The following is a 25,530-nucleotide window of genomic DNA, read 5'->3' as shown; positions in this document are numbered from 1 at the left end:
GTTACACAAGGAGAAATTCAGGGCTTGCTTTGGTATCTGCTAGTGAACTGACATTTACTCAGTTTGTTGGGCTCCCAGAGCAGGAACCTAGGGTTTCCTAACTCCAAGGAGGAGTCCTGATTCTAGAGGCTTCCAAGGAGTGAGCTGCTTCTCTGTCACCCCCCTGCCTGCTTCCCAGAAGGGGTCATCAGCTCTTACAGAACTGAAGGACTTGAATTAAGTCAGCCTGAGGACTTCCCTGGAGGTCCAGTGGTTAAGAATCTGCCTCCCAAAGCAGAGGACACAGGTTCCATCCCGGCTCAGGGAACCGAGATCCCACATGCCACAAGGGCAACTAAGCCCACCAGCCACAACTACCAAACCTGCGCATCTCAACTGGAGAGAAGCCCCAAGCGACTTAGCACACACAGCGTATTTATAAAAGACGGCCCATGGGTCTCTTGGAACATTGCTCAGAGACTAACTGAGCAGCTACTCTGCCCACCCTAGGCTCTCGGAAGCTCACCCTCTCACCCACGTTCTCTGGTGTCCTAGCAACTGGAAAGTGCTCTGAGCTCCAACCAGGGCAGAGGCCATTCTCTCCCTGACCACTGTGACTTGCAGGCTCCCCAGGAGCCTGAGGACCTGTCCGTGCCACCCAAGGGCCCACTGAAAGCCACCACTTGTCCCCACACACACCCAGAAGGCTGGCTGGGGCCAGCCCATGACCCTGGCAAAATGAGCTTCTCGCTCAAGTTCTCGGAGCTGGTCAACATCGCCATCCCGCAGTGCGGGGTGGTGAACTTCAAGGCCCTGCACTTCCTGCTCCATGGCATCCTGGAGCACATCCACATGGCGGAGCTGGAAAAGGACCTCTCAGGGGATGAGGACTTCCTCCAAGCCTCTGTGTCAGTCACATTCCCACCACGGGAAGGGGACGCCCAACCCACCCTCAGCCCCTTGAAGAGGCTCGGCAACATCTTCGACCACCTGGTGAGCCGCGTGGACACGCTGGAGACCCAGCTGGCCGCGCTGAGGGACGTGCCGTCCACTGCCCAGCTGCTGGAGAGCAGCCAGGGCACCAGGCAGCCTGCCCAGGAGCTGTGGAACCTGATCAGGCTCCAGAAGAAGGTGGAGGGCAACGAGGAAGCTGTGGCCAAGGTAAGCCGCCCAGCCTCCAGACACAGCCCTCCACCTTGACTCTCCTGCCCGGCGTTCACCCCACCCGCCCCTCCACCCCCGATGAGAGGCCCTTCCCTTAAATGGGGAGGCATTCGGCTTTGGACTCAGGTGGAACCTGAGTTTGCAACCTGAGTGGCCAGGTTTGCATCCTTCATCAGCATAGAGGAAAGCAGGCCACAGTGTCTGGAGGGGGCATACACAGAGACAGAAAGCTGATGAGTGGCTGCCGGGGGCTGGAGGGAGCGGGCGTGGGAGGGACTGCCTAGTGGTTACGGGGCTTCCTTTTGGGGGTGATGACGAGGTTTTAGAACCACAGAGAGCTGGCGATTGCACTGCATTGTGAATGCCCTAAATGCATTCACTGAACCATACACTTTCAAATGGTATGTTATGTGAATATCACCTCAGTGGGAAAAAAAAATAATCGAAGACCTATAGGATCTGCTGTGAAGAAACTGAAAGTGTTAGTTGCTCAGTCATATCTGACTCTTTGTGACCCCCATGGACTGTAGCCCCCAGGCTCCTCTGTCCACAGGATACTCCAGGCAAGAATACTGGAGTGGGTTGCCATTTCCTTCTCTGGGGATCTTCCCAACCCAGGGATCAAACCCTGGTCTCCTGAATCACTGGCGGATTCTTTCCCATCTGAGCCCCCTGGGAAGCATAGGACCTACAGGCGAGGAAACTGACAGCATGAAACATTCATGGATTGGCTGAGGGTGCAGAGCCTGTGACAGTGGAACAGGTGGTGAGCTGAGGCCTCCTGTTTCAGGACCCACCTGGGACCACTCGCTCGCCTGCCCCCCACCCCACACACAGTTATCCATCCGGAGCTGCAGCCTTGGGGAAGAGTTGGATCTTGGGGAATAAATACCCCGGCTCCTCTCTCCTCCCTTCCTCCCATGGCCACACAGTAGGGCCAGAAGTCAGAGCACCCCGGGGTGTGGAGGGCACAGCCTGCCGGCAGCTCCTGGGGGCACCGAGTAGGAGCGGAGGATGGGTGTGCGGGGGCGCCAGAGGTCATCCATTGCACGGAGGGACCATTTCACGACGTCTTAGATTAACTCTCTTGTGTTTAAATTTATTTTTATTTTAAAAATATTTTTATTTGTTTGGCTGCTCGGGTCTTAGTTGCAGCATGTAGGATTTAGTCCCCTGACCCAGAGATGGAACCTGGGCCCCCTGCATAGGGAGCACAGAGTCCTAGCCACTGGACGACCAGTTAACTCCCCAACACTCTTCTTTTTTAAATTGAGGTGTAAGTCACATAGCATAAAGTGAACGACCACGTGGCATTTTGGCTCATTGATAATGTAATACAAGCACCACCCCTGTCCCCTTCTAAACCGTTTCTGTGGCTCCAAAAGGAACCCTGTGTCCTTGTCACTCCCCACCCCACTCCCCGACAAGACCCACCTGCTCTCTGGCCCTAATGTTTTACCAGATCTGGGCATTTCACATAAATGGAATCATGCAGTATGTGGCCTTTTGTGTCTGGCTTCTCTCTCTGAGCACCAGATTTCCCAGGTTCACCCACATTGTAGCCTGGGTCTGTGCTTCACCCCCTTTTATGGCTGAATAGTATTCTGTTGTAGGGACAGACAACATCGGGTTTAACCACTCAGCTGTTGGCGGGCATTTGGGTTGAGACTCTTTTTAAATAAAAGAGTGTGTATTATTTGAAGGATGCAGGGGTTTCTTAGCAGCAGCAAAAAAGGAAGAAAGTAGGTGGGCAGGCCTGATAGGGTGAAAGCCTTCACTTCAACCTGCATCTTGAATATGGCTTTAACCCGTCTCAGCTTCCAGACGCCAGTCTCCAGGTTTTCTGATTATAATTTTTGGGTAAGAGAATGAGACAGCACACCTGGGGTCAGGCGTCCACTCCTGGCCGGACAGGCAGGGTGGTGCCTAAGAATTAGAGCCCCCTGGGGCCTGTTCCCGCTGCCTCGACTAGCAGGCACCCCAGACAGTATCCACACACAGGGGCCACCAGGCTTTATGTCTAAGCTGAGAAAGGTGGGAGCCCCGGTGCCAGGGTTTTGTAGAGATGTCAGACAAGCCTAACTCCCTTCCTAGAACCCAGAGTCGCTGGGCCACAAGGAGGACAGGCCAGAGTCCACCAGTCTAACTTTGCTGGGTCTCATGCCCCTTCTCCTCATTTCCCTTTCACCCTAGCTCTCCGACTGGCCCCATCCCCGGGGGAGTGATCTTGAGAATAAGAGCTCACTGCGTGCCAGGTGAGCCGGGCGCTACATCTGTTCCTCTGTCAATCTTAGCGACTCTTAAGAGGCAGGTGCTGTCATTATCCTGAGCTTACACATGAGGAAATGGAGGCGCAGAGAGGTCAGGGTTAGAAAACAGGGAGCCAGACTCAGCCTGTGCTGAGTGGGCAAGCGGAAGGCATAGGAATGTGGACGCTGAGATGCCTCGCCACTTATCACCTGGAAGGGTGAGGGGCGGCCGTGGCTTCCTCCTTCCAAGATTGTTACAACAATTAAGCAAGATAAAGCGTGGGAACTGCTCAGCACAGAGCTGGATGTCTGTTCTGGCCAAGGTGGCCTGATGAGATGAGGGGCAAAGCGGCATAGTGTGAACCGTAAATCCCTGTGCTCAGTGAGAGCCTCTGGGCACAGAGGACCGCACCGTGCATGACTCTGTTCACAGGCAATCTGCCCAGAATAGACCAGTCCGTAGTGACAGAAAGTGGCGGTTGCCAGGGGCTGGGGGTTGAGTCCTGGTGGGAACGGGCTTTCTTTTGGAGGTGACGAAAATGTTCTGGAACACTAAACAGTGGTGATGGTCGTACACACTTGTGAATGTGCCGAATGCCCCCAAATTGTGCACTTTAGTAATGCTTTGTGTGTTTTACCATATGCATGAAAAGCAGGGATTGGCAGAACCAGTTAAAAGAAAGGAAAAAAAAAAAAAAACATAATCTAAGCCATATGCTGTCTCCAAGAGACGCACTTTGCTTCAAAGACAAACAGGTTGGATAGAAAAAGATATTGCACACAAGTAACAGCCAGAAGAGAGCCAAAGTGACTGTACTAACCGCAGACAGATAGACCTTAAGACAAGAGTTGTTGCTAGACACACAGCAGGCTGCAGGGGTGGCCGAGGGCAGGTTACGCAGCCTCGGAGCTGGGTGGTGTCTGAGGTGTCAGCCCCTCCAGAGCAGCCTGCCTTGATGGATGAAGGCTTTTAGAAATCACGATTACCCAGAATGTCCCAGCCAGCTCACACAGCAGACTGGTAGACAGGTTCGGAACTGGTCACGCCGCCCTCAGAGGACTGCTTGTGCACCTAGGAATATCCCAGCCACCGTTACAGAATGTCACCAAGTCCCAGCCCGGCTGAGGATGCTGGGGTTACCACGGTGACCCATTGTTAGGGTTGCCATGGTAGCTGGTTCTAGGGCGGTACAGGCTGCTTAGCTAAGAGTCTGCAGCATACCCCCACCATCCCCCCCACCTCCGCCTGCATCAGTCAGTCTGGCAGACCAAATGCCACCCCTTATGGGGAAAGACAAGCCTGCCAGCCCCGGCATCCATCCCAGACAGGGTGAATGGCGCCCTGGAGACTAAGGCAGGCACCCAGGGGACGTCTGGAGAGATGGCTTGGGAGGACCTACAGGCATGGCATGAGGGTTGGTGCTCCTGGTCAGCACACTGCCGGGTTTGGGGACTCGGGGGCGGGACAGCAGGGCCTCACTAAGCAGGCTTAGATTGCAGTTTCTAACCCTCGGCATGGTTAACATCTGGGGCCAGAGGCTTCTCTGTGGTGGAGAGTGTCCCGTGCACTGAGGACACTAAGCAGCATCCTTGGCCTCTAGCCACTAGAGGACAGGGCACCCCTTAGTCATGACAACCAGAAATGTCTCCAGACTTGGCCAAATGCCCGTTGGGGCCCAGACTGCCCTGTCGAGAACTGCTGAGTTAGAAAGCATGGGCTCCTGGCCCACTGTGCGTCATCTCCATAACTTCCATGGGGGTGCCGACCCAGACTTTGGGCTCCAGGGAGTCTTCCAGAATCACAGGTTCCCAGGCAGCCCTGACCAGGAGCTTTAGAAAGTTGTTCAGAAGACCCTGCCTGTCTCCTTGAGGCCTCGGTTATCTCATCTGTGATGATAACCCCTGCTGGCCGGCCACCAGCCTCACAGGGGAAAATGAGGGGCCACTGTTTGTTATTTAATATTAAGATTGTTCGGGCTCACCCTGTTGCCATAAATACACTCGTAGGTCCCACTGTGCATGGTAAGGTGCTTCAGTCATTTCCAACTCTTTGTGACACTAAGAACTGTAGCCTGCCAGGCTCCTCTGTCCCTGGGAGTCTCTAGGCAAGGATACTGGAGTGGGTTGCCATGCCCTCCTCTAGGGGATCTTCCCAACGCAAGGATCGAACCTGCGTCTCCTGAGTCTCCTGCCTTGCAGGCGGATTCTTTACTGCTGAGCCTTTGAGACCAGCGCCTCTTGAGAAGAGTCTTCCTCCTCTCTGGTGCAGCCCTTGCCCTCAGGGCAACCAGGCCATCTTTTCTGGGTTTGCCCTGCACTTCCCCATGGGAGGAAGGTTGATACCTGCTCAGGTAACTCGGTCCTCCTGGTTACACCTGGAGAGACGAGGGGAGGGGGAGGAGTCCTGCATAGATGGGGGACCTGGTCCTTGTAGATTTCTCTGAAAAGTGTTTTTTCACCTACAGAAGATAAGGCCTTGGAAAACCAGTCTCTTCATACCATTATCACTCCCAGCAAAATTAACAATAACTCATAAATACTATTCAATAGATAGTGTTGACAATTTCCCCTAGGTAAAACAAAAATGCTATTTTTTAAAGCTTTAGTGAGATATATTCCACGTAACAGAGAGTTCATCCATTTAAAGTGTATAGCAATGTTATATACTAATTATACTCAATTGATTTAAGTTTTGTTTTTTTTTAACGTGGATCGTTTTTAAAGTCCTTACTGAAGTTGTTACCAAATTGCTTCAGTTTTATGTTTTGATTTTTTTGGCTGCGAGGCAGTTGGGATCTTAGCTCCCAGGTCAGGGATCAAACCTGCACCCACTGCATTGGAAGGCGAGGTCTTAAGCATGGGACTACCAGGGAAGTCCCTATACCTCAGTTTAAAATGAAGTATACAATGCAATGGGCTTCCCATGTGGTGCTTGTTGTAAAGAACCTGCTTGTCAATGCAGGAGACATGAGACCTGGATTCAATCCCTGGATTGGGAAGATCCCCTGGAGGAGGGCATGGCAACCCACTCCAGTATTCTTGCCTGGAGAACCCCGTGGACAGGGGAGCCCGGTGGGCTGTAGTCCATGGGGTCACAAAGAGTCGGACATGACTGAAACAACTTAGCACACACACACATAGAATGCAGCGATTTTAGTATACTCACACATGTGCAACTTTCACAGTTTTAGGACATTTTCAACAACCCAAAAAGAACCCCCTTAAACCATTAGCTTTCACTCTCCACTCCTGTGCCTCCTCGAGCCCCATTCCTCACTTACCATAATATCTTTAGGTTTATCTGTAGCATGTATCAGTAAAATTTTTTTTTTGGTAGATAATTGTATTTATCAATTGTATGGGCTGCAGTCCATGGGGTTGCAAAGAGTCAGACACGACGGAGCGACTATCACTAACGATGCTGAGCACCTTTTCGTGTGCTTATTGGTCATTTGTATATCATCTTTGGAGAAATGGCTGTTCAGGTTTTTGCCGATTTTTAATTGGATTATTTGTCTTATATGTTTATGGATTCAGTTTGCTAGCATTTTGTTGAGGAGTTTTGTATCTATATTGTAGTTTTCCTGTGGTGTCTTTGATTTTTATCAGTGCAATACTGGCCTCATAGAATGAGTTTGGAATTCTGTTTTTTGGAAAAGTTTGTTGTGTTTTTTTTTCTACCAGATCTATTATTTATTTATTCATTTTTAGCTGCACTACATCTTCATTGCTGTGTACAGACTTTCTCTAGTTGCAGTGAGTGGGGGCTACTCTTCGTTGTGGTGTGTGGGCTGCTCGTTGCAGGGGCTTCTCTCGTTGCTAAGCACGGGCTCTCGGCAAGTGGTCCTCAGTAGCTGTCGCACGTGGGCTTTGTTGCTCTGTGGCATGTGGGGTCTTCCTGGACCAGGGATCAAACCTGCGTGCCCTCCATTGGCAGGTGGATTCTTAACCACTGGACCACCGGGGAAGTCCCTGGAGAAGGTTGTTAACACCTTACTGATCCGGGGACTTTTGCAGAAACTAACACCAGTAGCGTTAATACGTCTAGTCAATAATGTGTTAAGAGTTGGTATTAATTCTCCTTTAAAGGTTTGATAAAAGTCATTGGTAAAGCCGCCAGGGCTTGGCCTTTTTTCATGTGTTGCTTTTGTTTTGATAATTCAATCATTTTACTTGTTTCAGGTCTATTCAGATTATCTATTTTTTTTTCTTGAGTCAGCTTTGGAAGTTTATGTCTTTCTAGGAATTTGTCCATCTTATCCAACTTATCTAATTTGTTGGCATACAACTGTTCATAGGATTCCTTCATAATTTTTTTTATTTTTGTACGGTCAATAGCAATGTTCCCTATTTCATTTCTCATTCTAGTAATTTGAATCTTCTCTTCTTCTCTTGGTCAATCTAGTGAAAGGTTTACTGTTGATCTTTTCAAAGAACCAGCTTTTAGTTTCGTTGATTTCCTGTGTTATTCTTCATTTTCTCTTTCATTAGTTTCCACTCCAATCTTTATCATTTCATTTTTCCTATCCCCTTTAAGTTTATTTTGATCTGCTTTCCCCAGTGTCTTAAGGTTGACGGCTAGACTGTTGATTTGAGATCTTTCTTCTTTGTTAATATAGTCACTTCCAGCTAAAATTTCTCTTTAAGCACTGTTTTAGATACATCCCATAAGTTTTGGTGTGTTTGTGTTTTCATTTTATCTATTTTTAGAAAGCTTATTTATCTGTTTGTTTGGCTGTGCTGGGTCTTAGTTGCTGCACACAGAATCTTCAGTTGTAGCGAGCAGACTCATAGTTGCAGCATATGGGCTCTAGTTCTAAGACCAGGGACCAAACTCAGGCCTCCTGTGTTGGGAGCAGGGAGTCTTAACAACTGCATCTCTAGGGAAGTCCTAGTAGTTTCATTTTAATTCATCTCAAAGTGTTTCTAATTTCCTTTGCAATTTCTTCTTTGACCCATTGTTTAGTCAGGACAGGGCTGTTTAATTTCCAAATATTTGTGAACTTTCAAATTCCAAATCAAATGCTACTGATTTCTAATTTAATTCCATTGTTATATATTTTTGTTATACAAAAATCATGCATTTTGTATGACTTCAATCCTTTTTAAATTTATTGAGTTTTGTTTTATGGCCTTAGTATAGGCTATCCTGTAGAATGTCCTGTGTGTATTGTGCTGCTGTTGAGTGGAGTGTCTGGTAGATGTCTGTAACATCCAGCTGGTCTATAGTGATGTTCAAATCTCCTGTTTCCTTGATGATCTTCTGTCTAGTTGTTATATCCATTATTGAAAATGGGATATTGAAGTCTTCAACTATTTCTCCTTTCCGTCCTCTCAGATTTTGCCACATATATTTTTAGGGCTTCACTACTAGGTGTATATATGTTTATAATTATTATATCTTAGGACTTCGCTGATGTCCAGTGGCTGAGACTCTGCACTCCCAATGCAGAGGGCCCAGGTTCAATCTCTGGTCAGGGAACTAGATCCCACATGGCACAACTAAGGATCCTTCACGCCACAACTAAAAGATCCCTAGTTGGAGAACTAAGATCCCATATGCTGCACAGCGCAGCCTAAAATTAATAAATAGATAATAAAATGTGTCTCTTTTAGATAGTATGAGGTTGGATCATATTTTCTTATCTATTCTGCCAATCTGTGCCTTTTAATGTTTACATTTACATTTAATGTAATTCAATTTCAACCATTTACATTTAATGTAATTACCCGTGGACAGAGGAGCCCGGGAGGTTATAGTCCATGGGGTCGCAAGAATCAGACATGACTTAGCAACTAAACCACCACCATTACCACCACAGATAAGAAGGACTTCTGCCATTTCACCATTTGTTATTTTTGTTATCTGAATGCCTAACTATGCACTATACCCTCTACATACATTATCACATTTTTTCATACCCATTTAATGATTGAAGACTTCAAAATCTAGGAAAATGCAGGAACAGCTCCAGTCATCGGAGGAACTGAGCAATAAGATCAGTATTGCATCCGTTAGCTCTTGCTTTGAAGTCTCCTCCCTCCTCCTCTGGCTTTTCCCCTTACTCTCCCAGGGTGAATGTATTCATGCAGCCATAAGGACCCTTTAAAAATGTAAATCCAGTAGCTGCCTAGTTGATCCTCCGGTGGTTCTCACTAAAGGGCATGAGATGTTTCATGATGAATGACTCCTGCTTACTGAACACATTCACACCCAGGGTTGCCCCCTTCCCACTTAGGCCCCTTAGAGCTCAGAGCACGCTTGACTTCACTGTCATTTTATGGCCTCTGGATATGTTCCAGCCTAGGCCTTGGAAGAGCCAAGAAGACTTCTAGAACCATGACCATCACCAGAGAGCTTCCACACTTTACCTGTCTTTTCCGCTAGCTACACTCAACTTCACATTTTCCTTTCTTCTCCCTCTTCAGTCCATAAGAACCCTGCAGGATTTGCTCACGGACATTTATGCACTCAAGGTCTCCGTTGAAACCCTCGGGAAGGAGGTGGCCATGCTGAAAGACGTGTTTGAGAAGGTAGACCCTCCCCAGCATCCCTCATAATGGTCATGCTGCTTGGACCTCTGGCGGTTGGGATGACCAGATAAATCCAAGAAGCCTATTGTTAGTCAAAGAACACAAAGCTATGGGGGCAAGAGAAGGGGCCTGACATGGCCCAGCCACCTGGCCCATCCCACTGAACTCTCTGCAGTTTCCACCATGATCCTCACGCTACTGTGAAAAGACATTTGTGAGTGACAGAAACCTAGTCCATTCTGCCTTAGGCAACATAATGTATTGTCTCGTTTACTAAAAATGTCAGGAATGCTGTCAGGCATAGCCAGATCAAGGTGCTCATACCACCTCAAGGTTTCTCCTTCAGTGGCACTTTCCTCTGGGTTGGCTTCATTCTCAGGCAGCTACTCCTCAAGTCCTGGCAGCTCCAGACTTAAAGTCCACCAGCTTAGCAGAAAGAGAGTACTTATTCTTTGTCTGGAAAACTTTGTTCACACTGAAAAGTAGAGTAAACCTAGCATAGGCATATATTCTAGCTCCTTCTGTAGCCCTAAGGATATCAACCCAGATATTACGATGATGTGAAAGGATGTGAAATCCCTGAAATGTAAGGTCACAGCTGGTGAGTCAGATCTGGGCTTAAAAGCCAGACCTCCACACCCTCTAGCTAGTTTTGTGGCTGAGGTTTTACAACTCGCCCCCAAATAACAATATTTACCTTATCATCCCTAATGTACAGGTCAGTGTACACAGTTGGTCATCATGGCAACTCTGAGAATTTCATTTTGGGGCTGGGTAGCTCCCTTCTGTAGCAGCAAGGGGACTGTGAGGAAACTGTATTATGAAACGCTAAATAGGATCCTTGGTCAAATCTGTTTGGCAACAATGCCTTCTCAGCCTGCTTCTTGGAGATTCTTAATGTACTTTGGTCCACTGAAGGCTCTACAGTATCCTACAGTACAGAAACCCCTTACATGATTTTTAAGCCTAGCATTTCCCAAACTTATTTGCCCAAGGAACCCTTTCCCACTCCGTGAGAAACGCTTGTTTTGGAAACTGTTCTTCCCTCTCGGTCTCTCGGTCTAAGGCCTTGCATTTGCACTGGGGAAGAACCTGGGCCGGGACCATACCCTGCACACTCTGGCTCACAGGCTTGGCTCATTTGACAGATCAGTCCACAAAGAATAGACGCCTTCTCAGAAGATTTGAGAGGGCAGAACCGGAAGATGAGTGCACTGCAGCGGGAAGTGGTGAGGGCCCGGCCCCATCCTCCCACCCCAGATCCATGCCCTCCAGGCCCAGGGATGTGCAGTGGCAGGGAGGGGGGAAGAGGAGAACAGTCTGGAAAGTCCCCTCTGTTTTCAAGCGTGGAGGAGGAAGCCACTGAGAGCACTGCACCCTCTGGGTTCACAACCCTTGTTCCCCACCTCCTTCCTCATCCCATCCGCAGGCTTCTCTCCAGAGCAAGGTGACCACCATCCCTAAACCCGAGGACCTGGTGCTCTGGAGCAGTCTCCACGAGGCCATGTTCATCCCGGTAAAGGAAGGACATGGCGGAGGGGGACCAGGGTTGGAGAGGGACGGGTGACAGGGTGGGGGGCAGGGTGATCATGAGCTGGTCTGGAGCAGCCCCACCAGACCAGCCCCGCATCCCACAGGGAGCTGCTCCACAACTGCTGGGAAACTCCGACCTGTGGCAGATCTCAGAGCTCGCCTCGGAGACCGCCGTTGCCCAGACAGCCGAGGACCGAGGAGGAGGGGGTCTCAGCCACTTCTCAGAGGCCATCCGGCACCCCAGGTTCTTGGAGACCATCTGGCAGTACCAGGCGCCGGGGCAGCTACTGGAGGAGGAGTCTGCCCAAGCAGCTCTGCTCCTTGGGGCCGAGGGGCCAGACCAGCCGCAAGTGCTAGAGCCTGGGCCTAGGCCTGGGCCTGCATTGGGACCCAGGCCTGTGCCTGGACCTGGGCCTTCATCCAGATCTGGGCCTGTGTTCGGACCTGGGCCTGCTCCTGGGCCTGGGCCTGCGTTCGGACCTGGGCCTGTGCCTGGACCTGGGCCTGCTCCTGGGCCTGGACCTTCATCTGGGCCTGGGCCTGTGCCTGGACCTGGGCCTTCATCCGGATCTGGGCCTGCATTCGGACCTGGGCCTGCTCCTGGGCCTGGGCCTGGGCCTGCGTTTGGACCTGGGCCTGCCCCTGAACTGGAACCTGCCCTGGGCCTTCAACCCACACCATCAGGATCCTGGACTGTACCACCACAAGGCTGGCCTCCTCCCAGAGGCTTTCCCGGGACTAGCCCTGGGCCTTTCTGGGGCTTCCAGCCTGGCCTAGGCCCAATGGGCTTCCCGCCTGCCAGGTTCCGGGGCTTCAGAGCCCCACCCCCAGCCATGGAGCTGGGCTCAGCTTGGCCTCATTCACAGCGGTCCATGTACTACCCAGGAGACATGTCTAAGCTCTCAGCTGTCTCAGAAAAGGAGGAAGACTACTCCTCCGTGGAAAGGGGAGGCCCTCTGGACAGAGCCCCGAGGGCTGAGGTCCCGCCAGGAGGCCTCCCTAAGGGATTCTGGTCTGTCGTTCAGCAGATGAAACCCAGCACTGCCCTCACGGCTGCGGCCGCTGCCTCCTACACCTCTGATGTGGCCACATCAGCAGCCCGGGCGGCCAAGGCTGCTGCCAAACTGATCAGGGACGCCCCTGCCACCAAATTGGCCACTGTAGCAACCGCCGCAGCCACAGCTGGGCCCTTGGGGGTGCTTGCAGAATTTCTGGGAGCGGGGCCCTCGCGCGGAGCCTTCCCCGAGGGCGAGGTGGAGGACTTGCTGGAAGTGGAGGATGAGGACTTGCTCTGTCCTGCATACTCTCCTGTCTTTGTCCCTCCCGACACGGCCCTGTCCCAGGCCATGCTGGCTGCCAAACATGCCACGACTCCTGAAGAAAAGAAGAAGGCCGTCAGGTATTCCATGAGCCACTTAGCCCAGATGCCCGTCAGACACGACACCCTGAAAGAAGAGTTGGCCCAGCTGTCATCTAACCTGCAGCAGCGTATGACTTACCTAGGTAGGCCCGGCCTGGCTCCTGGAAGGGTAACAAGGGCTCAGGCCCTCCCTGTGGCCTTTGAGACGCACCTCCTCTCCATTTAGCTACCCCAACAAAATGTTACCATTTGGCTAATACCACCGTTAGTCATTCATTCCTTTGGCTTAAGCATTAATCTCTTACTAGTCTATTCTCTTACAATGAATGTACAGTGAGGTCTTCTATTAAGGGAGAGGGATGGTTACAGTCTAAAGTTGGTGCTTGAAGAGGAAAACCACAAGTCAGAATTACTCTTGGAAATTCCCTTTCAATTGTCCATAAAACAGTATTGCTGTACAATGTTTTGATAAGTTCAGATCACCCAGAGTTTCTAGGCGCACTGAACAGACCCCAGATGATGTGGTCAATTTGGGATTTGGAACAAAGCTGGGCAAACATATATTTCCTTAAAGGCCAGTCATGTTCTAGGAGGTAGTAGCACCAATAGGGGGCTTCCTAGGTGGTGCTGGTAGTAAAGACCCCGCTTGCCAGTACAGGAGGCGCAAGAGATACAGGTTCCACCCCTGGGTCAGGAAGATCCTTTGGAATAGGAAATGGCAACCCACTCCAGGATCCTTACCTGGAGAATCCCCATGGACAAAAGAGCCTGGTGGGCTACAGTCCATGGCGCTGCAGAGTTGGACACAAATGAGCACACAGGACCAATATATTTATGCTCCCAGTTCATGCACACTATGAGCATATGTTCACTATGGGAAATGGAGGGTGGGGAGTGGCCTACCCTAGAAGTTCTGAACCTTAAGCTTGCCCCAGCATCCCTGGGGATCTTGGTAAGTCACAGACTGCTGGGGCCAGCCCCAGATCTGGCTTGTTGATCTAGGTAGGACCCCTGGGTAGGACTTTCTTTTTATAACCCATTCCAGGGGATGCTGCTTATGCTGCTGGTGACCCAGGGAACCCACTTTCAGATCCACTGTCCTCGCCTGTTTGAATCCTTATCTTGCTTTTGTGCTCTCTGCCAAGTGTAATAGTTGGAATGTTGAGCTTTAAGCCAACTTTTTCACTCTCCTCTTTCACTTTCATCAAGAGGCTTTTGAGTTCCTCTTCACTTTCTGCCATAAGGGTGGTGTCATCTGCATATCTGAGGTTATTGATATTTCTCCTGGCAATCTTGATTCCAGCTTGTGCTTCTTCCAGCCAAGCATTTCTCATGATGTACTCTGCATATAAGTTAGATAAGCAGGGTGACAATATACAGCCTTGATGTACTCCTTTCCCAATTTGGAACCAGTTTGTTGTTCCATGTCCAGCTCTAACTGTTGCTCCTTGACCTGAATACAGATTTCTCAAGAGGCAGGTCAGGTGGTCTGGTATTCCCATCTTTTTAAGAATTTTCTGGTTTGTTGTGATCCACACAGTCAAAGGCTTTGGCATAATCAATAAAGCAGAAGTAGATGTTTTTCTGGAACTCTCTCGATTTTTCAGTGATCCAACAGATGTTGGCAGTTGGCCCTCTGGTTCCTCTGCCTTTTTTAAATTCAGCTTGAACATCTGGAATCACGGTTCATGTACTGTTGAAGCCTGGCTTGGAGAATTTTGAGCATTACTTTGCTAGCGTGTGAGATGAGCGCAATTGTGTGGTAGTTTGAGCATTCTTTGGCATTGCCTTTCTTTGGGATTGGAATGAAAACTGACCTTTTCCAGTCCTGTGGCCACTGCTGAGTTTTCCAAATTTGCTGGCAGATTGAGTGCAGCACTTTCACAGCATCATCTTTCAGGATATGAAATAGCTCAACTGGAATTCCATCACCTCCACTAGCTTTGTTTGTAGTGATGTTCCTAAGGCCCACTTGACTTCGTATTTCAGGATGTCTGGCTCTAGGTGAGTGATCACACCATCTTGATTATCTGGGTCATGAAGATCTTTTTTGTATAGTTCTTCTGTGTATTCTTGCCACCTCTTCTCAATATCTTCTGCTTCTGTTAGGTCCATACCATTTCTGTCCTTTATTGTGTCCATCTTTGCATGAAATGTTCCCTTAGTATCTCTAATTTTCTTGAAGAGATCTCTAGTCTTTCCCATTCTATTGTTTTCTTCTATTTCTTTGCATTGATCACTGAGGAAGGCTTTCTTATCTCTCCTTGCTATTCTTTGGAACTCTGCATTCAAATGGGTATATCTTTCTTTTTCTCCTTTGCCTTTCGCTTCTCTTCTTTTCTCAGCTATTTTTAAGGTCTCCTTAGACAACCATTTTGCCTTTTTGCATTTGTTTTTCTTGGAGATGGTCTTGATCACTGCCTCCTGTATAATTTTGGATTAGAATGGTTTAAAAATATTTTTTAAATTAATTTCACCTGCTAATTTTTAGATTTTTCTTTTAAAAGATATTACTAGAAAATTTTAGATGACCTCAAAGGCCCCCAAGCTCACAGCTTCCTTCCGTTGGAAGACATCATCTTAGATACTTTGTAACAGAAGCAGATAGAGCTCTAGAAGCATCTTTCCCCATCCCTGTCCCCGACAGCCACCGACTCCTTTGCTTTCAGCTAACATGGGAGCTTCTTCCAAGCTTGGGTCAACATTGGACATCTTGCAGGAAAAGATTGGCAACCTCCAGAAATCCAGGATGAAGGTCAGTGTCCTGGCCAGAAAAGGCATTGAGAAGATGATGGTTTGAGGTGACGGCAGAGTTCATGGCCGGAGCCAGGGCAGGTCCTGCCCTTCCAGACGAAGAAGCACCATCTGTCCTGGAGCCGAAAGGAAGCCGATCTGCTCCGTCTGGGGCGGGGCTCCCAAGGGTGGGCGGCTGTACAGTTCCCCCGACAAGGGTTTAGGAGGCTGTGGGCTGGAAGGTACGCCGGGCTGGTACCCTCTTCAAGTCCCTTCCTGGCCATGGCGACCTCAAGAGAAGAGGCCTCAGATGTCTGTGTCCCCTTCTGTGTAGGAGGAAGAACTTGAGAGAGTTTGGGGCCACCAGATCGAGATGATAAAGGACCACCACATCGTGCTGGACAGGGCAGTGAACAGGCTCCAGATTCGCCTGGATGAGTTAAAGGTCCGGAGGTCTGGGAGGCCCAGAGTGGGGAGGATTCCTCATCGGGATATTGAGACTCTTCCCAGAGGTTTCACAGATACCCCGAAGGCAGGGGAACCAGGGACACTCTCCTGGCATTTCACTGTGTGTGAAGTAGACAGCCACAAAAAGCAAACCAACCCCGCCACCTCACCCCCATACATACACCAGAGCACATGAACACGGTGTGTCTCGTTCACCACTGGGGGTCACCCACCTGGCGCCGAGTGACGGCTCAAAATGTGCTGAACGAATCAATGAATGAAAGGTCTCTAACCTTTCCCCTAAACTGGCTTATTATCTGAGCTCTCACGCCGCAGGGACTGGATGGAACAGTGGCGTCTGACATGAGAAATGTGAGGACCCTGAAAAGCACCTCCCAGGGGGTCACTCAGCCAGACACCTCCTCCCGTGGGCTGGCTGGGCTGCCCTGACCACCCCAGCCTGATGGTCCTCGGGACCATTTCGGTCTGAGCCTTGTCCCGGAGGCATCCCAGATCTTCAGAGAAAAGATCACCATCCTTCCCAGTGGGGAGGAGGTGACCTTTTCCCCTGGGGGTGTAATGAGGCAAAATCCCAAACAGAGCCACCTGAGGTGGTTCCTGTGGGGGCTTTCGATTCCAAGTCAGGGGCTGTTGGTGGGACGCCCTAGGATGTGATGAGCAAGAGGGGAGGGCAGAGCTCCCCTTCGAAGGTCATCACACGGAGTGACCAGGCCAGCCTGCACAGGGCAAGTTGGACGGGAGGAAAGCTTATCAAAGGAGAGCTGATGCCCAGCTTGAGCGGGGAGGAAGGGAGCGCCCGGGCCATGTGTGGGCACAGGATACACAGTCTTGGGGCGAGACTCTTGCGAGTACCAGGATCAGGAAGTGCACCGTCTCCTGCCAACCCTGGGCTCTTGTTTAGCCACTGCTTTTCAGAAAGGCTGGGATGCTGTGCCCTAGGGACCTACTGGAGCCCTTCCTGGTCGGAGACCAGAGCCAGTTCATCCGGCATGTCTGATGTGGGTCCAGTACGACATCCCACTCCGATCGGGGGAGGAGGAGGGGGGCTCAGAATCTGCCTCCAGAAAGCTGTCACTGATCCCTCTTTGAGAGAAGCTCAAGAGGAGTTTGGCCCAACAGGCTGAATGGACCAAGTCAGCCTTTGTCCGGACTTCCTTCCTGCCCCTTGTGCCAACAAGAGCTAATTGCTTCTAAAAGTGGACCCCGGAAGGATCTGGAGCGGGGCTTTGTATACAGCACACTTCATCAAATACTTCTTAAATGAACACGGGCTGCAAATCATCAGCAGCCCCACGGAGCCCTTCCAGCAGAGAGAGGAGGGAGGCAGACACCCGCCCTGGTTCTGTTGCAGCAGCGGGGCTAGTGAAGAAACACCACCAACACTGCCTTCTACCTGGAAAGCTGGGAGAAAACGTTCTGGACGTAACAGGTGGCACGAGAAACCCCATCACCCCTGCGTCATTCAGCCCACGTGACTGAGCCTTCGCTCCACACCAGGCGCCCTTCCAGGGCCCCGCGATACAGCGGTCAAGCAGACAGACAGCGCCCGAGCCCTTCTGTGTTTCTCTCGGGGGAATGATAGTATTTGTTTGTCTTTCATCGAAGCATGATTTACACACAGTAAACTGCCCAGGCTTGAAGCATAGCCGCTTGACTCATTTTTGCCTCTTTGTGCAGCCATGTCACCAACCATCCAGATGGACGCATTTCCATCACCTCAGACTGCTGCTTTGGGAGCATTTCTCACAAAGGATACAGCAGGAAAGTGAATGAGAACAGAACTCTTTCTGACTCAGTATGGAAATGTGAAAACACTATTTGCCCTCTGCAAACTGGCAGGCATCTTTTATAAGCTACAGGATGCATTCCAGGACCGCTTCTTCTTCTTTTTTTTTTTTTTTGATGTGTACCATTTTTAAAGTCTTTATTGAATTTGTTACAGTATTGCTTGTTTTATGTTTTGGTTTTTTTGGCCAAGAAGCATGTAGGACCATTAGCTCCCCAACCAGGGATCAAACCACACTCCCCTGCATTGGAAGGTGAAGTCTTAACCACGGGATCAACAGGGAAATCCCCAAAACCATTCTTTTTGTTTTCTTTTTTAAAAATTCCTATTGGAGTACAGTTGATTTATAATATTGTGTTAGTTTCTGCTGTACAGCCAAGTGAATCAGTTATATACATCCAAAGCCGTTCTTGGAATGATCAATGATATCCAGGGCTCTGGCTCGGTGCAGGAGAGGACTGATGCGAGAGCTGACGTGTATCAAATCCTAACTCTTCTAGGAAGATGCCATTTCTAGTCCCCTTGGCTTCCTCGGGGCAGGAGTGATATTAATGCCGTTTGAGCAAGGAGGAAACAGATTCGGGCAAAGTAACCAGCCAGCTGGGAGGCGGCCTGCCGTTGTGGTTAGATAGGCCTTGGTTTCAATCCCAATTCTGCCACTTACTGGGCATTTCTGTGGCTGCTGTAACATATAACCACAAACCATGTGACTTAAAACTAGAGACGTGTACTCTTCCCAATTCTTGGAGGCTGAAAGCCCTGAATCAAGGTGCTGGAGGGCCCTCGTGCTGTCTGAAGGCTTCAGGGGGGATCCTTCTTGGCCTCTCCTAGCTCTAGCGGCTCCAGGTGTTTCCTTGGTTTGTAGACGCATCGCTCCAGTCTCTGCCTCCATTGTCACGTGGCCTTCTTCTCTGTGTGTGTCTTTGTGTCTTCACGTGGCCTCCTCATCCATGTGTTCCGCCCTAATCCAGTGTGACCACATCTTAACTGATTTCACCTGCGAAGAGCCATTTCCAAATAAGGCCACATTCACAGGTTCTAGGAAGGCGTGAATTCTGGGAAGGACCTTAGTCTACCCCGTGAACAGGTAACCGTGGCAGTGGAAGTTAGAGGGTCCTGGCTTCTCTGTATTTCTAGATTTTAATTAGGAACAGCCAAATGGGGCTCTAAGTGTTCATGTTGGGCCTGATGACTCCAAAAGGTCAGCTCCCCGCTAACATGGGGTTGGAGGGGAAAGCCTGACTCCAGGCAGAAGCAGGAGTTCCCTTCCCCACCACCACCACCTGTACTAGACCTTGAGACCCACCTGGGTGCAAGGTGGATGTGAAGAAGCTTTGCGTTAATTAGAATTATGTTCGTCTTCAAATAACATAAAACCCCCAAATAGCTGACTTAAACAAGTCATAAGTGTATTTCTCTTTTGTTTTTTGTTGTTGTTAGCTCAGTCATGTCTGACTGTTTGCGACCACATGGACTGTAGCCCACCAAGTTCCTCTGTTTATGGCATTTCCCAGGCAAGAATATTGGAGTGGATTGCCATTTCCTACTCCAGGGGATCTTCCTGACCCAGGGATGGAGCCTGCGTCTCCTGCCTTGCCAGGCAGGTTCTTTACCACTGAACTACCAGGGAAACCCCTTATTTCTCTTTTATGTTCAAGAAACTCAGAGCTGGTATAGAGCTCCTTGGTGTGTGACTTCGGTTCACAAGGTCACTTCATGGTCCAAGACAGCTGCTGGTGCTCCAGTGATTTAACTCTGTGTCTAAGCCAGCAGTGAAGAGAACACCTACCCACTTTCGTTTATACTTCAGTGGTCACATCAAGCTAAAGGAGGCTGTGAAATACAGTCATGATTCTGGGTGGCCAGATGCCAGCTGAAAGATGGGGGTTCTGTTTCTGAGAGTGAAAGGGAGACCAGATATGAAGGGAGAAGTAGAAGCCTGTTTCCAGTTTTGGGGGGAGAGTGACCTCCCCCACTGCTGGGGACATGGCCCAGAAGATCGAGGCTCTTCCCAAGCAGGGAAGCTGGCAGCTCCTGTCATAGGGAGGGTCCAGTCAGTGGAGATAGGGAAGAATTGATGCAGAGAATTGGTTCTTTGTGGAGTCATGGGTGTGGGAAGTGAGGGTTTTCGCCTGACACGGGGCACGGTGCATGTCGCATATAAGTGCTTGCTTGATATAGAGACTCCATTTCAAATCAGAAGAGATCTACTTGCCTCAACCATCTAGGGACCCAAAGCATCAGCTCTGGTTTGTGCGTTCCTTCCTCCGGTCCTCCTTCCTTTCCTGTGTAGCAAAGTTCTATGATGCCACCCCCCAAGGGGACAGCTTGTCCCAAGCCTCCTGTTCCTTCCCTTTTGATCTGGAAACCTGGTGCCCAAGCCTTTCACTGTGCTGCCCCGCCTGCTATCCACCTGGCCCCACTGCTCCCTTCCTAGGGCAGAGGCTGAAGGCAGAGGCTGTCCTCAGGACGTCCGAGGATGACTGACATCCCTCCGCCTCTGTTCTTAGGTTGTCTATGCTCAACTAAGAAACCTAGAAATGTACAAGGCAGACCGAAATGAGATGGAGCAGGAGTTGAAAGAGGTGAGTGAGCAGAGACTCCTCTCCCCCACCCCATCCCCCACCCCGAGCCCGACTCTCCCACTGAGGGAAACGGAATCATCCAGCCAGGACGAAGCCAGGCACACAGACTTCCCAAGCTTCCTTCCACCTTTATCATATACAAAGTCCAGGGGAAGTTCTCAAAAGTTGTCCCACCAATTCTTATTGTCAGTGACTCAGGATTAGTGACAATGTTTTAAACTGAAGTATAGGTGTTTTACAGTGTTAATTACTGCTGTACAGCAAAGTGATGCACACAGTGAAAGTGTTAGGCACTCAGTCGTGTCTGTCTCTTTGCGACTCCGTGCACCGTAGCCCACCAGGCTCCTGCGTCCATGGGATTCTCCAGGCAAGAATATTGGAGTGTGTTGCCATTCCCTCCTGCAAGGGATCCTCCCAACCCACAGACTGAACCCAGGCCTCCTGCATTGCAGGCGAATTCTTTACCATCTAAGCCACCAGGGAAGCCCAATGTATATAGTATATATACGTATATGTGCATTCTTTTTTAAATATTCTTTTCCATGATGGTTTATCCCAGGATATTGAATATAGTTCTCTGTGCTATATGGTAGAACCTTGTTGTTTATCCATCCTATATATAAAAGCTTATCCGCATATAAGTGATGTCATATGGCACAGGTCCCTCTCTTTCTGGCTTAACCCACCTAGCATGGTGATCTCTAGCCGTATCCACGTTGCTGCAGATGGGATCATCATGTTCTTCTTTATGGCCAAGTCGTATTCCATGCCACACACACCACATCTTTACCCATTCATCTTTCGGTTTTGGTTGTTCATTTTAGTTTTTTCTATGTCTTGGCTATTGTGAATAGTGCTGCTGTGAACACAGGCCTGCATGTATCCTTCTGAATTATAGTTTGTGTCAATTTGCTAAGTGAACTTAAAAACCATACCTCAACTTCTCCATCACAGGAAAACCTTGGCTGTGATCTAATAGCTGTGTTTGAGCCGGACCCCAAGGTTGAATTTAAGCCAAGGCTGGGTACCCAGGGTCCCAAACTACAACAACTGACCACAGTGATCTGACCTCCCCAAGATCCCCACTGCTCCCAGCCCCGCAGCCCTGCTTCCCTGAGTCCCATCTCTCCCCAGAAGGCCGACAAGAGCTCCCTGGCAGGCAAGGCAAGCCGGGCTGACCTGGACACAGTGGCCATGCAGCTGAATGAAATGATTCAGGGCATGCTCTTCAGGGTGGTTGCCAATGAGGATGACTGGAAGAAGGCTGTGGAGCAGTTGGACAAAGACGTACGTACCAAGGTGAGGAGCTCTGTATTAATCACCACCTCCTGCATAACAAACTACCTTGAAATTTAGTGCCTTAAGACAGCAAAGTTCAAAGTTTCTGAGGGTCAAGAATTTGGGAGCAGCTTAGCTGGGTGGCTCAGGGCCTCCCACAACGCTGCAGTCAGGGTGTTGTCCAGGGCCTGCGTCGTCCAGAGGCTTGACTGGGGCTGGGAGAGCCACTTCCAAGATAGTGCCCTCACATGGCTGTGAGCAAGACTTGGCACTTCCTCATCACATGGTGGCCTCCTTAGGGCTGTTTGAGCAGCCTCACAACATGGCAAGGGGTGTTTCCCCCCCAGGATCACATGATCCAAGAGAGCAAGACAGAAGCTGCAATGTCTTCTCTGACTTAGCCACAGAAGTCACACTCCATCACTTCTGTAATATCCTGTTGGTTACACATGTCAGCCCTGTTCAGTGTGATAGCTGGGGAGCATCTGGGACATTAACCACCATAGTGTTCCTCTCTGGACAAGCAAAGGGATGTGGCGGGCAGAGGGGGCATCCTGGTCATTTATTTATCCATTCATCATTTAATGACCACCTGTGTTGAGCCAGACCCTGGGAAAACGTTGATAAGGAGTCATAGCCTTCATTTGTACCGTCTAATAAAGAGACAAGAACGGTCAGGCCATCCCCTTCCATGCTGTGTGGTTCCTGCAGCTGGTGTGACTGGTGTGGATAAAAGCACTGGGGTTTAGAATCCAGGCACTCGGGGTCTGAGTCCCAGCCCCACCGTGATCAGCATTGTGCCCTGAGTTACAGAACCTGTTCAAGTTTCAGTTTTCTCATCTTTAAAGTGAGGATTTATTCATTCATCATCCACCTACTGGGTACCTCTGGTTAATGAGGATACGATGATAAGCAAAACAGATATGGGAGATACTTGTCATAAAAATCATACAAATCAATGCAGAATTACAGCTGAAGTAACTCAGTTATCTGCAGAACCACTGACCTGTTTTTCTCCCATAATTCCATGGCAGGGTGAAAAAAAGTGGGACAGAAACTGCTCTAGATTAAAAGAGTCTCAGGAGTCACAACAACCAAATGCAATACAGAAGGAGACTTCCCATGTTTCAGTTGCTCCAACTCTGAAAATTAGCTGGAAATTAGATCAAATTCAGGTCATTAAATGATGAATGGATAAATAAATGGCCAGCAGGATGCCCCCTGTGCCTGCCACATCCCTTTGCTTGTCCAGAGAGGAACACTATGGTGGTCAACGTCCCAGACGCTCCCCAGCTATCACACTGAACAGGGCTGACCTGTGTAACCAACAGGATATTACAGAAGTGATGGAGTGTGACTTCTGTGGCTCATTATGTTAGTTGGGATAATGGTATTGCAGTGAACTCCGGGAGCTGGTGATGGACAGGGAGGCCTGGTGTGCTGTGATTCATGGGGTCGCAAAGAGTCGGACACAACTGAGCGACTGAACTGAACTGAAGAAAATCACTAAAATATTTGGGTGGAATGTTGTGATTTCTGTAACTTAAAACAAACAAACAAACAAAACACTGCATCAATTCCTTGGAGGTCCAGTGGTTAGGACTCTGCACTTCCACTGTAGGAGTTCGATCCCTGGTCAAGATCCGGCAAGCTGCACAGCACAGCTGAAAAAAGAAAAAAAAAAAAAGGCAGATAGAGCAGTATGTTAATAATGATTAAATCTCCATGGTGGGTATTTCAGGGTTCATGATTCTAGTCTCTTCTCCTCTCTATGTGTCTAAATTTTTTTCCTGATCGAGAGCTTTTTTGTTGTTTGTTGGTTTAAGTGACCCTGTCCTCGTTGCTCTGCTTTTCTTTGTGTATTTTTCACTGTGGGAACATTCACATGACATAAAAGCAACCATTGGCAATTTTCAGGCAATGAACCCGTGGCATTGGTTACAGTGTTGCGTTAGCACCACCTCTCTCTGGTTCTGGAGCATTTCCATCCCCCACAAAAGGAGACCCCAGACCCGCAAGACAATCACCCATCACGCCCCCCGCCCCCAGCCCCCAGCAGCCACTAATCTACTGTCTGGGTTGGCCAATTTGGGACACTTGACATAAATGAGTCACACAGCATGTGACCTCGAGGGTCTGGTTTCTTGCACTCAGCATCATGTTTTCAGGGTTCAACCATGTTGTAACATGGGCCTCCCTGATGGCTTAGATGGGAAAGAATCTGCCTGCTATGCCAGAGACCCGGGTTTGATCCCAGGATCGGGAAGATGCCCTGGAGAAGGGAATGGCGACCCACTCCAGTATTCTTGCCTGGAGAATCCCATGAACAGAGGCGCCTTGCAGGCTACAGTCCATGGAGTTGCAAAGAGTTGCAACTCAGTAGACATGACTGAGTAACTAACATACGCATGTTGTCACATAAATCAGAAGTTCATTTTTTTTCATGACTGAATAACATGGTCAGACAGATAGACCACATTTTGTTTGTTCATCTGCTGACGGACGCTTGGGTTATTTCCACCTTTGGACTCTTGTGAATAATGCTGCTATGAACATTCATGAGCCAGTTTTTGTTTGAAGACCTGTTTTCGGTGACTTTGGGTAGATACCCAGGAGTGGTCATTTATTTATCCATTCATCATTTAATGATCACCTGTGTTCATTTAGTGACTACCAGGAGTGGAATTGCTGAGTTGTATGGTAATTCCACGTTTAACTTTTTGTACGGGAAATATATTGTGATGTCTGTGATTATTCTCAGATGATTCAGAAAACACTTACATACATTTGGAACGATAAAGAAGACATTGTGAAATGTTAAGAATTGGTGAATTTAAGTGGATATAGGAGTGTCCTTTGGACTATTCTTGCAACTTGTGAGTGGTTTTGGTCTTTGTATGTGTGTAGTTTAAAAGACTGTAGTTGGTCTTGGTTGCAGCACTCAGGATCTTCATCGCATCATATGAGATCTTTCATTGCGGTGCACAGATTCCCTAGGTGTGGCTTGTAGGCTTAGTTGTTTAGCTGCCCCGTGGCATGTGGGGTCTTAGTTCCCTGACCATGGATCGAACCTGCATCCCCTGCATTGCAAGGTGGATTCTCAACCACTGGACCACCAGGGAAGTCCACAGCCACCTCACTTTTCTTGGTTAATCTTGCTTGTTGTTTAGTTGCTAAGTCGTGTCCAACTCTTTTGCGACCCCATGGACTATAGCCCTCCAGGCTCCTCTGTCCGTGGGATTTCCCAGGCAGGAATACTAGAGTGGGTTGCCATCAATCTTGTTACTCTCTCTATAACTTTGCAGGTTGCTGGAGGGAGGCGGAGTGTTTACTTAATTGACTAAACACTCTTCCCTTTGGCTTTTGGCAGCTGGTTCCCAGCGATTTGGATGATCTGAAGAAAGACATGGACGAGGTCTGGAAAGTTGTCAGGAAGCTGCTGATTGAAGGCCTCCATTTTGACCCCGACAATGCTGCCGGCTTTAGGAGGTGAGTCCCTCTGGGGACAGGGTCCCCTGCAGCCCTTGCAGCTCCCAGAGGCTGCACGGCCCTCCCTCCAGAGAGGAAATGAGAGAGGTATACCAGCAGATTCTGGACTCTGGGAGGAAGGACTCAGACCTGTGGACCTGGGGAGGGGGACGTGGGGCTTCCCAGTGGAGGAGGAGATGAGGCAGGGAGCACTAGAGCTCAGAGGTAGGCCGCTCTGGCCTGGGCTTCACGTTCTTTCATGAGGAGACAGAGGGTCAGAGAGGGAGGGGGCCCCTGCGAGGCCACACAGGGCGGTTGAGCAGGCCTGGAACTAGAGCCGGGCCCCCACCCCATCCAGACAGAGCCCCCGGCCGAGGGACCCGATCTTCCTGG

General features: G+C 49.5%; 1 protein-coding gene across 1 annotated transcript in view; it reads left to right on the top strand.

Moving 5' to 3' along the window:
* The first annotated feature begins 717 nt into the window (after positions 1–717).
* C2H16orf96 (chromosome 2 C16orf96 homolog) overlaps positions 718–25,530 on the top strand; it is a 32,937-nt gene continuing 8,124 nt past the window's right edge. Inside the window, exons 1-10 of the mRNA XM_052635925.1 lie at positions 718–1,140; positions 9,822–9,926; positions 11,075–11,155; positions 11,356–11,442; positions 11,564–12,962; positions 15,489–15,574; positions 15,887–15,997; positions 20,317–20,391; positions 21,526–21,690; positions 25,040–25,158. Of these exons, the coding sequence (XP_052491885.1) occupies positions 718–1,140; positions 9,822–9,926; positions 11,075–11,155; positions 11,356–11,442; positions 11,564–12,962; positions 15,489–15,574; positions 15,887–15,997; positions 20,317–20,391; positions 21,526–21,690; positions 25,040–25,158 (2,651 nt within the window). The remainder of the gene's footprint in view (positions 1,141–9,821; positions 9,927–11,074; positions 11,156–11,355; positions 11,443–11,563; positions 12,963–15,488; positions 15,575–15,886; positions 15,998–20,316; positions 20,392–21,525; positions 21,691–25,039; positions 25,159–25,530) is intronic.

The sequence above is a fragment of the Budorcas taxicolor genome, chromosome 2 (genome assembly GCF_023091745.1).
Source record: "Budorcas taxicolor isolate Tak-1 chromosome 2, Takin1.1, whole genome shotgun sequence".
Taxonomy (NCBI): Eukaryota; Metazoa; Chordata; class Mammalia; order Artiodactyla; family Bovidae; genus Budorcas; species Budorcas taxicolor.
The sequence above is the reverse complement of the archived record's forward strand: the minus strand, read 5'-3'. Positions and strand labels throughout refer to the sequence as shown.